Source organism: Oncorhynchus tshawytscha, linkage group LG16 (genome assembly GCF_018296145.1).
Source record: "Oncorhynchus tshawytscha isolate Ot180627B linkage group LG16, Otsh_v2.0, whole genome shotgun sequence".
Lineage (NCBI taxonomy): Eukaryota > Metazoa > Chordata > Actinopteri > Salmoniformes > Salmonidae > Oncorhynchus > Oncorhynchus tshawytscha.
In genome coordinates, this window is record NC_056444.1 from 32,131,420 (window position 1) to 32,148,619 (window position 17,200).

Genomic DNA, 17,200 nt, shown 5'->3' on the forward strand with positions numbered 1-17,200 from the left:
TGTTAACGGCAGAAAAGCGCACATTCCTCCTGCTAACAGTCACATAAAAGATCAGCGCTAATAGAATCTGTGTAGCTGCAAAACTTAACATTTTGTCCAAATAATCACTTCGGCCAGACACAACGTAAAGGACGAGACGTGACAACTTTTGGGAGTGGAAAAAGTGAGACTCACATATGAACACATGAGAGGTCTCGTAAAAACGCCACGTGATTGCAGCATACCATCCAAACCGCTATCACTAGGATTTCCATTGGAACGTATTGTAGACCCATCTCCCCATACTTTAAAGTTAGCTCTCTAAATTCCCATCAGACTCGTGACACTAAGTTTGCAAACATATTATCTGAGTATTACGAGCACCTATGGCTGCCCACTCAATACATGCTAAGTGGACATCAGTCAAAACAAAAATGTACTTCTGTGTGGGTAATTTGTCAAAGTCAGGGCCAGGCTAATTTTATAGGCTACCAGTAATTGCACCAACCTACCAATGACATAAGACATGCCCCACTCTAAAGTACTCCCCCCACTACAGTAAATATGGGACCACGACCAGCAACACACAGTTTACCTCTGGTGCTGGTCAGGCTCCAGTCTGAGTGGGGCTGTAGTGATAATGAGGGTTAATAATAATGGGAAGGAGAGAAGGAGGGAGGGATGCCTGGATGGAGGGAGAGGGAGGGGTAACGTTACTTAGCCACGTTCTCCATGCTGATGGAGCACTTCCAGATGGCCCCAGTGGTGGCAGCCAGGAGCTGCTTGTTGTCTGCCTGGCTCAGCAGAGTCACCAGGGGCTGCAGGCCCTCGCACTGACGAACCAGGTCACGGGTACGCTTGTCTTCTGCACACTGAGACAGACAGACAAACATTGCTAGACATATTTTGGGATGCTTCTTGACCTAATGCTTGTGCATTGTCCACATTCCCAGCCTCAATTTATTCTTGTTTGTTTATGATGGACTGAAAACATTCTTAACATGAGTCATAACCATGGTTACCTTGAAGATGGCACTGGCACAGTGCATCTGTAGCTCGTGGTTGTCACAGTTGAGGTTTTTCACCAAGTCCTCAATCATACCCTCTGTCTGGATGGCAATCCTGTAACTTCTCTGGAAATGAACGTTCAGGGAAAACACATAGGCAGTCAATGAAAGTGTTTTGGTTTGCAATGATGAATCACTAGGTGGTCCTCTTCAGGGTAGCACTCCATACCTTAATCTGCTACACATGCTGCCCACTAAACCATAGGTATACCCGACATGGACACACTATTCCCTATATAGGGCACTTATTTTGGCCAGAGCCTCATAGTGAGCCCCTCACCTCGGAGGCACACTCCTGCAGGGTTCCCACGACAGGGATCAGCATGTTCTCGTGGGGAGACTTGAGCAGGCGAGCCAGAAGAGGGATGCCCCCGGCCTTGCGGATGGCCTCTTTGTTCCTGGTGCTCTTACTGCAGCTCCAGAGGGCCAGGGCCCCGCAGCGAGCCACCTCCACGTCCTTCTCCTGCTCCTCTGTCAGGGCCGCAGAGTCAGGCACGCAGTCTAGTAACTCTACCTGGGAACGAACACACACACACAGAGAACACACACTCAACGATCCCGTGTGCGTCAAATAAAATATCTATCCGACATTGCGAGAGTGAATGTGAAAACCACAGGAAATGCTGTAATGATAGCTGTGGTTTCCGTTGACGCAATGTATTGAATGAGATTAGCAAAGTTGCTGGCCATGATTAGGTGCATAATTAAATCATATTACTATGTGAGCTGACAGAATAAAAAAACAGAGATTCAGAATGTGGAAAAAGAGCAGGTCTGCGTGTTGATGTTACAGTGTTGAAATCCCAGAGTGCCCCTTTATGAGCGTCGGTCTGTGTGTCAGGGCTGTGTTAAAGCCATAGTTCCTGCACGGCCACTGAGACAGAGCAGGCAAAGCTATTACACATGTTATGCAGTTCAAAGGTGGTCTCAGTCTGTAGTTCAGCGTGAAATTAATCTCTCCACTGCAATGACTGCAATGAGCACATCCGATTTGGTGCTTGAGGATAAATATACAAGGCCCACAGGCTTTAATCACAGGTCACTCTGTCAATAAACATCAACTCAGATCCAAGGATGTCAAAGGACATTCTATCCGTTTCCCCCCCAATGACTTTGATGTTTTGTAACATAAAACTAGGGGAAAGGTGGGTGAGGGTGGCATATATCAGGGAACCCAGTGTATGGAAACAGGAGGTACTTATAAGAGCCAGTGCTGTGAAGAGCTGTGTGTTGCTGGGCTGTGTTCTGTAGAGGGGAGCCATGATTTGACTATATTGGACTATATTGCCTAAGGTTCTGCTTTGCTATAGCATGTGACTCCAAATGGGCTCTGTAGAGGGTCAGTTAGAGCATGCTGCTGGGAACATCAGCAGGGCTGTGGGTTCATTTCCCGCACGGAATACATTCCCATATATTTATGTGTCACTGTCAATGTTTTGGATCAAAGCGTCTGTCTAAATAACATTAGCATTATGTTCCCTTATGCAAGGCTATGCGCTGCTGTGCTACAGCACAGTATATATCTTCCCACTAGACTCACCAGTCTCATGATCCCTCCGTGCTGTCTGACTGTCCTTCTGGCCCGTCTGAACTTGGCCACATTGGCGATGGTCTCTGCGGCCAGGTATTTTAGGTCCTTGTCTGGGGAGTCCAAGATCTTCACCATGGTCTGCAGGCCCCCCAGGTCAGCGATGGCCCGGCGGATCTGAGAGTTACGGCTGATCTCCTTCAGAATCTTCAGAGAGCCAATCTAAACCATGCACGAAGACGGTAAGTCCACAGAGTACATCTCGCTAAATCTCCTTAGCGGGTAAAAACGTTGGCTTGTATGAAGAAAAACTGCAAAGCCAATGTCAACAACATGGGCTAAACATCCATCAACAAGAGCACAAATAAAGAGGATTAGGTAAACCCCCAAAAACGTGACCCCTAAAAATAGACAGCAGTTTCTAAAGTCTCAATATCAAGGCATGCTGTATAAAAGCGCCCACACATCTCATTAGGTCTATTGAAGTTGAATTGCTTCCCTGTGTCTTTAAAGGACCTCCAGTCAGTACTTTGGGTATCTGAAACACTAGGCTGGCACCCCCCCACGGTCATCCAGGTCCGCTTGGCAGGGAGCAGGGACTGGGAGGGCTACTCACTTTGCATTTGATTTCTTCTGTATCCAGCAAGTTAATGAGGACTTCAAGGCCACCTACATCCCGGATGGCCAGTTGGCACGTCTCCTGGGCTAAATTAAAGTCCCTCATGGAGCACAGAGCAATCACAGTGGCCGTCTGGTTGCCTCCCTGAAATGAGAATGAAAACACGGCGCCAATGAATGAAACAGCAGAGAAAATAATTAAAGAGACATTGAGAAAAATGAGGACACAGCGTCTCCCCTCCTTCCCTCTACTGATATCTCTCTTTAACCATGCCTGCTGGGGTTATTTTGTGACAGTTAAACACCGGTGGAGAGGAATGATCTGATATGGAATGGCATTAACTCGGACTCAAGATGCCTGTGGCCAGAAACCATAGACAATGACCCAAGTTGAAGATAAAAGAGAAAAATTAGCATTGAAATGTTGATTGAACATAATAATGAGTAAGCATTTCAAAAGACTGTCTGTTATGACAGTTGCTATACACACATAAAATAACTCAAAGCTTGTTTCTACCCAATTAGCTACTTAGTAACTACTACTAAGCAAACAAGTGGTTTGGGAGAAAAAAAAAATATCTTCTTTGATTTCACATCAAGTGCCTCAATATATAGGAAGAGGATATTGAGCCAATTTGGGTTTATTGCCTCTTGAGTGCAACGTGTGCAAAACAATATAAAGATGTAAAACATGTGACTGGGGTCATTCTCTGACCTATATAATGATAGGTGATTGGGTTGACAGTGTTGGAAACATAACCAAACAATTTAGTTGAGATTGAGTGTGGCATTACACGCATAAAGAAGGAAGTTGGCGGAAGGTAGATACAACAATTGCAATTCTCAGACACTTAGTCTTCTTCCTGCAGTGTACTTTCTGTTGATGTGAAATATACTGAATAAAATACAAACACAACATGTAAAGTGTTGATCAGATGTTTCATTAGCTGATCACTGAAATGTTCCATACACACAACAAGCTTATTTCTCCAAAATGTTGTGTACACATTTGTTTACATCCTTGTTAGTGAGCATTTCTCCTTTGCCAAAATAATCCATCCACCTGACAGGTGTGGCATATCAATAAGCTGATTAAACAGCGTGATCATTACACAGTTGCACCTTGTGCTGGGGACAATAAAAGGCCATTCTGAAATGTTTTGTCACACAACACAAAGCCACAGATGTCTCAAGTATTGAGAGGGTGTGCAATTGCCATGGTGACTTGTAGGAATGTCCACCAGAGCTGTTGCCAGAGAATTTAATTTTCATTTCTCTATTATAAGCCGCATCCAACATTGTTTTAGAGAATTGCACAACCAGCCTCATAACTGCAGACCACGTGTAACTACGCCAGCCCAGGAGCTCCATATCCGGCTTCTTCACCTGCGGGATCATCTGAGACCAGCCACCCGGACAGCTGATGAAACTGAGGAGTATTTCTGTCTGTAATAAAGCCCTTTTGTGGAGAAAAACACATTCGGATTGGCTGGGCCTGGCTCCCAAGTGGCTGCGCCCCTTCCCAGTCATGTGAAATCCATAGATCAGGGCATAATGAATTGATTTCAATTGACTGATTTCCTTATATGAACTGTAACTCAGTAAAATCGTTGAAATTGTTGCATGTCGCATTTATATTTGTGTTCAGTATAGCTTAGACAGAACAAAACCCTCTGATTCCAGATTGAAACAACAGTTCCTCGCAGTAGGTAGAAAATACGCTGGATGTAAGCTGGATGTGTTGCATGACTTTGAAATGTGACACGGCACCCTAAAGTCAAAATCTCCTGGCAAGTGAACAATCCAGATCTTATTGTTTCATTCTCTTTCTTTCTGTTCTTCTTTTAAATGAACCACAGATAGACGTGGAGATCAGTGAGTTCTTAGGGCACTACTGCAAAGCTGCTTTATTAGTTGCACACTTCACAAACATCTCCGACTCAGGACCATCCCAGGCAGATTACTCTGCCCACGCAGAGGAGACTCAAATCTCTTATGTAATGAACGCACTAACGTGAGATAGAAGAGCTATTTAAAAGGGGGGGGGGAACGACGACTATGGATAACAGTAAGTTCTACGCAGTTCATGTTATGGGAGTACAGTTAAAATCACTGTATCTGAGAGAACCGTGATATGAAGGAGTTCCCAAAAAGAGGTAGCCTGAAACACTGTTGTGAGCGGGATAATGGACACATGTGTTCCCCATATTATGACGTTGGCCTAAATGTGAACCTTTTGTCTATTAACAGCAGTGGATCTACTGCTTATGTAGTCTCCACCACCCCTTCTCACTCTTCAAAGGATTCAGTGGGGCTAGGATCCTACCTTGTAAAAACAAAACGCTATGTTTAGAACTAATACCAGAGAGAAAATATCATATGCTTCCAGTTTTGTTAGCTTTGGTCTAGAAGTATTGTAGACATTCTTTAAAACATTGACAACATCTGACAATCTGTTAAGATGGATGTCTCTGACTCTCATCCAGCTAGCATGATAGGGGCAGATGTGCAGGCAGAGGGGGCAGATAGCCTACAACTCAACAACTGTCTGTCAAATGGCACACTATTCCCTATGTAGTACACTACCTTATGGGCCCTGGTCAAAAGTAGTGCACTATAAAGAGAATAGGGTACTATTTGGAAAGCAACCTCTGTCTGCATCTAAAGACTACAGCTTATGAAAGACACATGAATAAACTGTAAACATAACCAATGACTAGGGTTTACATAACATGATGAGGACATTTTTCGACAGTATTTATGTGACTTTGGGGCATTTGTGATTCGCCACAGAAAATAAACAATACTTCATAGATTTACACTTGTCACAATAAGGGGGGATAACAGGGAAGACTGCAGAGGTTAGGCTGCTATGTGTTTTGTTTATAGTAGTTTAAACCCAGGTGAACACGTCTGCTCCAAAACTGGGGAGGGACTCACTGCTCAATACATTTCACTACCAGCGGGATTTGGCAATAAGGATAGAGATGACTAAATGTCCTCGTAAATTATATCCAGAGGAAAAATATCTTTAAATATTTCACATTACAAAGTAGGGAAAGAATGAAGGGAATTCAGTATTCATAAATACAGTATATACTCTCGTGATCTGGTGAATGCAGTCAATTACCAATATTAACGTAGCAAAAAAAAAGAAACATCCTCTCACTGTCAACTGCGTTTATTTTCAGCAAACTTAACATGTGTAAATATTTGTATGAACATAACAAGATTCAACAACTGAGATGTAAATAAACTGAACAAGTTCCACAGACATGTGACTAACAGAAACGGGATAATGTGTCCCTGAACAAAGGGGGGTCAAAATCAAAAGTAACAGTCAGTATCTGGTGTGGCCACCAGCTGCATTAAGTACTGCAGTGCATCTCATCCTCATGGACTGAAGCAGATTTGCCAGTTCTTGCTGTGAGATGTCACCCTACTCTTCCACCAAGGCACCTGCAAGTTCCTGAACATTTCTGGGGGGGAATGGCCCTAGCCCTCATCCTCTGATCCAACAGGTCCCAGGGATTGAGATCCGGGCTCTTCGCTGGCCATAGCGGAACACTGACATTCCTGTCTTGCAGGAAATCACGCACAAAATGAGCAGTATGGCTGGTGGCATTGTCATGCTGGAGGGTCATGTCAGGATGAGCCTGCAGGAAGGGTACCACATGAGGGAGGAGGATGTTTTTCCTGTAACGCACAGCGTTGAGATTGCCTGCAATGACAACAAGCTCAGTCCGATGATGCTGTGACACACTGCCCCAGACCATGAGGAACCCTCCACCTCCAAATCGATCCCGCTCCTATCATGACACAAGGTGAGACCCAGATGCAGATGGTTGAAGTCTTACAATGTTTATTAATCCAAAAGGAGTAGGAAAGAGAATGGTCGTGGTCATGGCAAAAGGTCAAAACCAGAACAGAGTGGCAGACAGGCTCGTGGTCAAGGCAGGCAGAATGGTCAGGCAGGCGAGTACAGAGTCCAGAACAGGCAAGGGTCAAAACTGGGAGGACTAGAAAAAGGAGAATGCAAAAAAGCAGGAGAACGGGTAAAACACTGGTTGACTTGAAAAAACAAACAAGACGAACTGGCACAGAGGGACAGGAAACACAGGGATAAATACAGCGGGGAAAATCAGCGACACCTGGATGGGGTGGAGACAATCACAAGGACAGGTGAAACAGATCAGGGCATGACAGCTCCAGAGTACAGGCCTCAGTGTAAAGCTCATTCCTTCGACGATTAACGCAAATCCGACCACCCCTGGTGAGACAAAACCGCGACTCGTCAATAAAGAGCACTTTTTGCCAGTCCTGTCTGGTCCAGCGACGGTGGGTTTGTGCACATAGGCAACGTTGTTGCCAGTGATGTCTGGTGAGGACCTGCCTTACAACAGGCCTACAAGCCCTCAGTCCAGCCTCTTTCAGCCTATTGCTGACAGTCTGAGCACTGATGGAGGAGGGATTGTGCGTTCCTGGTGTAACTCGGGCCGTTGTTGTTGCCATCCTGTACATGTCCCACAGGTGTGATGTTCGGATGTACCGATCCTGTGCAGGTGTTGTTACCCATGGTCTGCCACTGTGAGGATGATCAGCTGTCCGCCCTTTTTCCCTGTAGCGCTGTCTTCGGAGTCTCACAGTATGGACAATTGCCATTTATTTCCCTGGCTGCAGATGAGCAGGGATCCTGGGCATCTTTATTTTGGTGTTTTTCAGAGTCAGTAGAAAGGCCTCTTTGGTGTCCTAGGTTTTCAGAACTGTGACCTTAATTGCCGACCATCTGTAAACTGTTAGTGTCTTAACGACCGATCCACAGGTGCATGTTCATTCATTCTTTACGGTTCATTGAACCAGCATGGGAAACAGTGTTTAAACCCTTTACAACGAAGATCTGTGAAGTTATTTGGATTTTTACGAATGACCTTTTAAAGACAGGGTCCTGAAAAAGGGACATTTATTTTTTTAGCTGAGTTTATAAAACAAGCATTTCTTATGGTTCATTAATTCAGACACATACATTAAAAACTGAGCAAGTGCAACAGGTACTAAGTAAGCCCTGGGAAGTAGACATCGCATAAAGGGAATTTACGTGTTAAGGTCGCTCTGGAATTCACACCAGACACGCAGCGCTGGATGATCATCATTAATCAACAACTCAATGGCCCTTCCTCAGGTAAATTATAGAGACCATTGTATAAAAGATGTATCTACTAATCAAATACCATTATGGGACTCAAACTGTTTTACAACCAATTAAAATACTATCAGGGATACAATTTAATTAAAGGAGTTAACCTGATATCACCTATTAAAATAAAGTCTGCTTTTGTGTCTCCCCCATTGTTTAGACCTCCTCACCACCAGAAATGTCTGAAACCTTCACTGCTTGATACAACTAATTGCAAACAGCAAGGTAATAACCTGTGTGTGTGTGTGTGTGTGTGTGTATGTGTGTGTTTGTGCCACAGAGCTGGATCTATGACATGTGGGGTGGAGCCACTATCTGTGTTCCTACTGCCTGTGATCCTACTGCCTGTGATCCTACTGCCTGTGTTCCTACTGTCTGTGTTCCTACTGCCTGTGTTCCTACTGTCTGTGATTCTACTGTCTGTGTTCCTACTGCCTGTGTTCCTACTGTCTGTGCTCCTCGACCTCAGTCGGTGCAAGAAAGAATCAACCAGCTTGGCTGAGGCCACATCCCGGAGGATTCATGTGGTTTATACTATTCTGTCGTTTCTGAAGCAGACTAGCCATGTAGGGTACAGATTAAGAAAATGTAGCCATCTACTGCCAAGTCCATTATGGGTAAGGAATAGGGAAAGAATGATTGGTGGTTCTCTCTTACTTCACATTGGACATAGGATTGTGTATAAAATAAAATGTTGAGCATATGACTGGCCCTGCTGTCTTGTAGCGGCTAGTGAAATAATACAGTTTTGTCAGGCGTCCAAACGTTTCGTGGTATTTTCTGTCACTAAAAAGTTGTTTAATTTAAAAAGTATGGAAATAGGTACAGACATTCATAGTGAAAATGACTTTGTCTGGTGCAAAAGTAGCCCACTTAATTTCTATGGGTTTCCAAAATAATGGTTCAAACTGATGTGTGTTGTATTTATATTTTCCCTTTTAGTCCGAGGCTTATTATCAACCATCATTTTTTTCCCTGGTAGTTAATTAAGAAACTATTTCTGAAAATGTCTTTATAACATGTTAACAGAGCTGAATACTCTGTTCAAAGCTCCGAAACACCTAATTCATTGGAAATAATGCTTCACTTGTAGAAATTAAGTTAATGTGAGTGTAGAGACTGACCCTGGCTCTTTTGTATGGCAGGAGAACTTATGGGGTCTGTAGTTCTGCTACTGACCAGCAGAGGGTGGACAACCTCAACCAGGGTTAAACAAAGTGTCATCATCGTGGATGGACATGGGGAGCACTCTAGACACTTAAGTAAATCATGACACCTACTTACATCACCTTCCTCTTTGCAATATCTTACATTTTACTTGGAAATTAATATACATAATAATTATATTGTTTATTATAAAATGATTGCATCAGTTACTTTTTCTCAGGACATAAAACAAAATATACTGTAATCTCATTATTATAAGACAATATAAACTAAAGGACATGATCTAATGCTAATATATGAAAATATATATTAGGGACAAATAAGGGATCCTCTAATGTGTTATTATGTGGCAGTAAAATGAAGAAGCCACCTATGCAACAAAAATGATCACATTCTAGCCGTCATTGTAAACACTTACACAATAGACAACCTTTGAGTGTGGTTTGCTAAGTAATAAACATGTTAATACATTTGGCACCTAAATATTTTTTGCTAATCATCACTTAAGCCACTTATCGCCAATGCTTTATCAAAAAAAAAGCAGAGCACAAATTAGGGTAATTGGTAGCAGCTATGGCGACAGCACATTATATGAAACTGTTAAGTTGCCATGTATCTAATTCTAGCAAATGAGGCAGTTTGGCTTCAGCTTGTGGTGACCTACAGTGCATATTGATGGCAATTACGTGGTATGGAAACTTTACTGTATGTTCTTCAATCTGAGAGACCGCTACCATATAGGGAAATGTATTTATATTATTACTTTTTTGTACTTTTTACACCTTTGCACGGACTCGGGAGAGGCGAAGGTTGAGAGCCATGCGTCCTCTGAAACACGACCCCGCCAAGTTGCACTGCTTCTTGACACACTGCTTGCTTAACCCTGAAGCCAGCCACACCAATGTGTCAGAGGAAACACCGTACAGCTGGTGACCATAGTCAGCATGCATGCGCCCCGAAAGGACATCCCGGCCGGCCAAACCCTCCCCTAACCCGGACGCCGCTGGGCCAATTGTGCGCAGCCTCACGGGTCTCCCGGTCGCAGCCGGCTGGAATACAGGGTCTGTAGTGATGCCTCTAGCACTGTTGTAGATTTCTGTAACAGTTAGCGTACCTGTGTAATATTGACATAGGCTCAGAAACACTTGTTTCACAAAATGGTCCTGTTCTATCAATTTCTGTGCTGATCAGTGGGTAGTTGATTACCTCTGTCAAATGAATATGTTTAAAGTGATTAAAGATTAAAGTGAGTATTTGTATTTATTTTTGCAATAAAGATGGTGACGCTTCAACAATTAACATTTACAATAGGCCTATTTATAAAAACACATACAGCCTAATGATATACAGTATTATTTTAATAGCAGGACCCTGTGCATTCCATTATTCCACTGAAGAGTATGAATTAGGCAGTTTGAGAAGGTTTGAATCCTAAGCAACCTACATACAAAATGTTTGAAGTAATAGACCAACATAGCTACTGTAGTAGGTCAAAGCTGTGTGCTGGACAACCTTGGTCGAGCATGAGTTGAGTAGGCATTGTGGTGTCAATTTCCTTTATTTTTCAGCTTCAGACCGATGCCTACGCTTCACTTAATTTCCAAGGTTTTCATATCGGAAGGTGATTACACAACATAATTATACAACATAACACAGCAATATAGTCAAGTAAAAACACACCATAACGGAAAATGGCAACAGAAATAATGTAGTTATTAGTATTTATTTAATATTCACAGCAAAATAATCAACATGTAGCCTACCCATTAACAATTTACTGTACATACATTATTGACTGTCACTTTAGGTGGCTCGGAGAGCAATGCATGAAGTGGCACAAATTGCTCTGTGTTCTGTGCCAGCAGAGGGCCTGTGCTACTTCTCTCCCTGACATCCTAGTTATACATCTTGGTGGAGACGACTTGGGACACACCAAAGAGACGGCACTGGTGTGGCTGATGTGCGGATTTAGAGGTGGTCATCCGAATGTTTCCCGGGACAGCGGTGGTCTTCTCTGATATCGCGCAGCGGAGGAGCTGGATGTTCCAGTGGGACCAGAAGTTAACCAAATGCATAGAGTGGGCCCAGCACGATAAACATTTCAGGGAACACAATCCACCACCCAGCCATAAAGCAGTGTGTTCCTGGGATGTACCATAGGGGTTGGAGTGCATCTGATGGATGAGGGCAACAACGTATTCCTTGAGAGTTGGTCTCTCCAGTATCCACCGTTCTCTCCTCCGTAGTAGCAAGATGGAGTAGGGTGCAATTGCGGCCCGCAATTCAGGGTGGTCCTACATGTGGGCATTCCTTCATCTGCAGGAACCTCTCTTTATACTTCTTGTGGTCCATTTTTTAGAAAAGCTAGGACTCCGGTACACAGGCGAGAGTGCTCCAGGACAGTAGGTGGCAGTAACGTGCCATAACGTTGGATGCCAACAGCCGATAAACCCCACAGAAGAAGAGGTAGGGGTGACAACATAGGTAGGTAGCTAGCTAGGGACAACGGTAGACAGTGTCCATCCCCAAAAGTCGGGCACTATTTTTCTGCAGTTCTACTAGTTAGCTAGCAAGCTAGGACTCCGCAGGCGAGCTAGGTAGCTAGCTAGCTAACAATAGCTAGAACACCGGTAGACAGTGTATTTCGCGCTCCCCTCCTGTTGTGCACTGTTTCAGAAGGTCTGTTAACGATGGCAAGGGCAGGTGTTCTGCAGGTGGGAGTGAAGGACACTGTGTGCTAGCTAGTTACCCAGCTAGTTAACTAGCTAGATAGGAGGACTCACATAGTAGGCGGGAGGCAACACCAGGTAGCTATGCAGGAACCAATGGGATGCTCAAATGGAACAGGCCGCAGTCGTAAGCACCACAGCCCCTGTCCATTGCCATTCAACGATGCTCTTTTAAGAGCATCCTAATCATTGAAAATAAGCACACACCATACGTGTGTGGGGCGGTGTGTGTCGGGACTGGGAGGGGGGTGTCAACACTATACATGAAAGAGAATGCTAAAAATGTCTCCTCAAAGAGGGGCGAACCCAGGGCCTTCAGATCTCATGGCGGTGATGGTAACGCTTATGCGACAAACCCTGTCATGAATGCATTATCTTGACACTATTTAAATGGACAGTTTGGTGATGACAGGAAGCTTTTGTTGTTGTTCATTCACTCGGGACTGATTGAACATGTATTTATCTTACTTGGTTAAAGTTTTTTTTGTCTAAAACAGCCTCCCCCTTTTTCCCCAAACATAACGATGGTCATTAAGGCCAAACAATTCTATTTTTGTTTTATCAGACCAGAGGACATTTCTTTGTCCCCATGTGCAGTTGCAAACCGTAGTCTGGCGTAGTCATGGTGTTTATACTTGCGTATTATTGTTTGTACAGATGAACGTGGTACCTTCAGGCATTTGGAAATTGCTCCCAAGGATGTAACAGACTTGTGGAGATCTAAACAAAAAATTCTGAGGTCTTGGATGATTTCTTTTGATTTTCCCATGATGTCAAGCAAAGAGGCACTGAGTTTGAAGGTAGGCCTTGAAATACATCCACAGGTACACCTCCAATTGACTCAAATGATGTAAATTAGCCTATTAGAAGCTTCTAAAGCCATGACATCCTTTTCTGTAATTTTCCAAGCTGTTTAAAGGCCCAGTCAACTTAGTGTATGTAAACTTCTGACACACTGGAATTGAGATACAGTGAATTGCACAAAGTAGATGTCCTAACCGACTTGCCAAAACTATAGTTTGTTAACAAGAAACGTGTGGAGTGGTTGAAAAATGAGTTTTAACGATTCCAACCTAAGTGTATGTAAACTTCCGACTTCAACTGTACTCTACTCCACACACACAAGTCTCATCTAAAGTGTTTAAGTCATTGCGGCAAGCAACATGTTAACATCATTATAACATCATTGCAGCAAGCAAAAACACAACTTATTATATGGCATACTGTATGTGTATTCATCGGCACACACATATAGATATTAGTATACATATTAGCACGTTCCCATAAGACATTCTAAACGCATGCAATGTCGGCACACATATTAGCTAAATATCCTTAGATAAATAACCATTAAAATGCAACACAGATCATTCATGTGTTGCTTTATGAAAGTCTCAATCTTCCTGAAGTACAAATGTCTGTCTATACTGCTGAAAAGTAGAAGGAAAAAACTGTTCTTACTCCTAAAATAAAACAGATATTTAACTTGGCTCTGGATTACATTTAGCTTCTGATGGTAATGATATTATAAAATGACTACTGGACAAACCCCATAAATAACTCCACTGTGTGGTTCCCAGACAGATATAATACTGCCTGGGAAGTACAGGTTTACAAATGCATATTGTTGAAGGCACAAAGTATCACTACGAATTCACTTCAATCCCACTGAAAAGTATAACGTATACAAACAAAATGAAATTTGAAAGTTCTCTCATTTTCTTTCTATATCATTTACATTTTAAATCCTTTTTTGGAAAAGAGAGTAACTGCTGCTTTCCTAAGACGGAATTTTCATTAATTATCTGATGTTTTGTTAAGCTAAAAATATCTACCTGGAACTGAACTTTGCATGAATGTTTAATTTAGAGAACCACCGATTGCCCTATGAATGATCTTATTAGGGGGTACCGATTGCAGTAAAGTATATAAAAACACGGACAGAGCCAAATACTGTACCACAGCTAAGTTTCTGCTAATATTTAATATGCCTAGATCATAGAGGTACGAAATAAAGTAATTCATATTGAATTATTATACCGTAAATCAATTTAATTTGTATAAAAAAATATATTTATCACACATTTTTTTACATTTTATTTACTAGATTTGAAATGGCCGATTCATAGCTGAGAGAAGCTACCTTAGGTCATGATTATCATTAAAGTATATGGGCCAGATATGCAATGAATGACTAACCCCAATATCATATGATTGCAGTTACATCATGTCATGGGCCTAAACGGTATCTATCCAAATAAACTGACCGGTAACCACAGAGTGAGAGAAGGGAGAAATCCTTTCAAATCAGGCAGTAGATGGAGGTATTTCCAGTCAGTCTGGGTCACTGGAGTTTTTGGTCCTTTTGTGTTTTGACACATTAATATTCACCATATGCACTGTCAGACCTTTCAGAGGCGCGTTTCATTTATGCTCTGTGGTGTGGGCAAACAGCGTGTCCAGCTGCTGCGTTTAGACAGCTCTCTTCTATCTCCTAAGCGTTGGCTCGCACATGCACCCAAACAGGCCTAGTGTGTCAGAAACAGGAATTCCACAGACCCAGGCCAACCACTTCAATAAACATCCTACTACAAAGCAGGCGCTTTAAAACAGGAGCACCTTATACAATGTATTCAGACCCCTTGGATTTCTTCACATTTTATTGTGTTACAAAGTGGGATTTAATTGTCATTTTTGGTCAACAATCTACACAAAATACTCCGTAATGTCAAAGTGGGAGAAAAATTTGAACATTCGTTTTTTATGAATAGAAATTAAATAACTAAAACATAGTCATTGCATAAGTATTCCGCTCCCTGAGTCAATACATGTAAGAAACACCTTTGGCAGCAACTAAAGCTGTCTTCTTGGGTAAGTCTCTAAGAGCTTTGCACACCTGAATTGTGCAATATTTTCCCAAATTCTTCAAGCTCTGTCATGATGTTGGGGATAATGGCTAGACAGCCATTTTCAAGTCTTGCGATAGATTTTCAAGCAGATTTAAGTCAATACTGTAACTTGGCCACTCAGGAACATTCACTCTTCTTGGTAAGCAACTCCAGTGTAGGTTATTGTCCTGCTGAAATATGGATTCCTCTCCCAGTCTCGGGGCTAAAGCAGACTGAATCTGGCTTTCGAAAAGCTCCCCGGTCTTTGTACAGTAGTTGAATCTGTGCTTGAAATTCAACACTTGACTGAGGGACCTTACATTTGTTGTATGTAGGGGGGGACAGAGGAAGGGGTAGTCATTAAAAAATCATGTCAACCCCTATCATTTCTCACAGAGTGAGTCCATTATTATGTGTTTGTTAAACTACATTTAGGCTTGCCTAAACAAATTGGCTGAATACTTATGCAACAACTATATTTTAGTTATGAATGCATTTATCCACCCCCAAAAAATATTGTTTTCTTCCACTTTGACGTTACAGAATATTTATTTTGTAACAATAAAATGTGAGGAAATCCAAGGGGTCTGAATACTTTTGCAATGCAATGCATTTTTTCCAACGTCAGTTTGTCGACAATGACATAAAATGTACACAAAGCAGGCATGTGGAATTATGTTAAGGTGATAACATTATGTTTCTCTCAGGTGACATTAGCACTATTGTGACTATTACAATACAACAGACACAGAGAAATACTTTAAAGGCATTACTACTTTTTAGACAATTGAAAAAATATTGACTCAACTCCTCATAAAAAATTCCTGTACGGATCACAGGAAAATAATCTGGATTTTTTCCCTGTCTGTTGTGGACTGCTGGCCTGCTAGAATAGTACATGTTTTCGAAACAGAATAACTTATTTTCAGTCAAATACCCAAAGCAGAGGAGGGGCGGGCCTCTACAGGCTTTACTGTACTGTACCTTGAGGTACTTGACCAGTTTCTGGATCTGCCAGTACTCTGAGGGCAGGTCTGTGTTGCTTTCCGTGCGGCGCTCTGGCTGCTCCTCATCCTCCTCACTCTCTGATGAACTCTCACTGAAGTCATCGGCGCCACCAACTCCTCCCGGGGTCTTACTGAGGAGCAGGACCCAGCAGGAGATAACAATCAACATCCAGGCTGTGTGTTCATACTCATACACAAGAAGAGTTTCAATGTCGGCATGTGATAACAAAATATGAAGGTTAATGTCCAGGATTTACTTTTGTAATTTAAAATAACTGAAAGGTTATTCTATACAACAAGCTAAAATCACTATCTAGACCTAGTGTGTGTAATAACTATACAAGGACTGGATGGTCTTCAGAAATAGATGGGAGCGGTTGAGGGTAGCAGAAAGGTTAGGAGTAAAAACAAACAAAAGATAACTCTTGTAAAATAGATTGTGTCCCTAAAATGTATATACTATGTATAAGGTGGTAGGGTTAGTGGAAAACAATAAAGGAAAATATATTTTTAAAAGATCTGTGTATATCGCTGCAGAATGCCGTGGTAGCCATGCTGGTTAAGTGTGCCTTGAATTCTAAATAAATCAAAGACAGTGTCACCAGCAAAGCAACCCCACACCATCACACCTCCTCCACCATGCTTCACGGTGGGAACCACACATGCAGAGTTCATCCGTTCACCTACTCTGCGTCTCACAAAGACAGTGCTTGGAACCCAAAATCTCAAAGTTGGACTCATCAGACCAAAGGACAGATTTCCACTGGTCTAATGTCCATTGCTCGTGTTTCTTGGCCCAAGCAAGCCTCTTCTTCTTATTGGTGTCCTTTAGTAGTGGTTTCTTTGCAGCAATTCAACCATGAAGACCTGATTCCCGCAGTCTCATCTGAACAGTTGATGTTGAGATGTGTTGAGTCTGTGAAGCAGACTCTAATGAACTTATCCTCTGCAGCAGAGGTAACTTTGGATCTTCCTTTCCTGTGGCGGTCCTCATGAGAGCCAGTTTTATAATAGTGCTTGATG

The 17,200-nt window shown here is 42.5% G+C and overlaps 1 protein-coding gene across 2 annotated transcripts in view; it reads right to left on the minus strand.

Annotated features, from left to right (window-relative positions):
* Positions 1-17,200, minus strand: part of odad2 (outer dynein arm docking complex subunit 2) — a 69,881-nt gene that overhangs the window by 32,947 nt on the left and 19,734 nt on the right. For both annotated transcript variants that reach the window (XM_024374734.2, XM_042299103.1), the window contains exons 10-15: positions 16,155-16,308; positions 3,191-3,337; positions 2,587-2,796; positions 1,327-1,560; positions 1,002-1,112; positions 697-851 (exon numbers count right to left, since the gene is read on the minus strand). In XM_024374734.2, the coding sequence (XP_024230502.1) occupies positions 697-851; positions 1,002-1,112; positions 1,327-1,560; positions 2,587-2,796; positions 3,191-3,337; positions 16,155-16,308 (1,011 nt within the window). The remainder of the gene's footprint in view (positions 1-696; positions 852-1,001; positions 1,113-1,326; positions 1,561-2,586; positions 2,797-3,190; positions 3,338-16,154; positions 16,309-17,200) is intronic.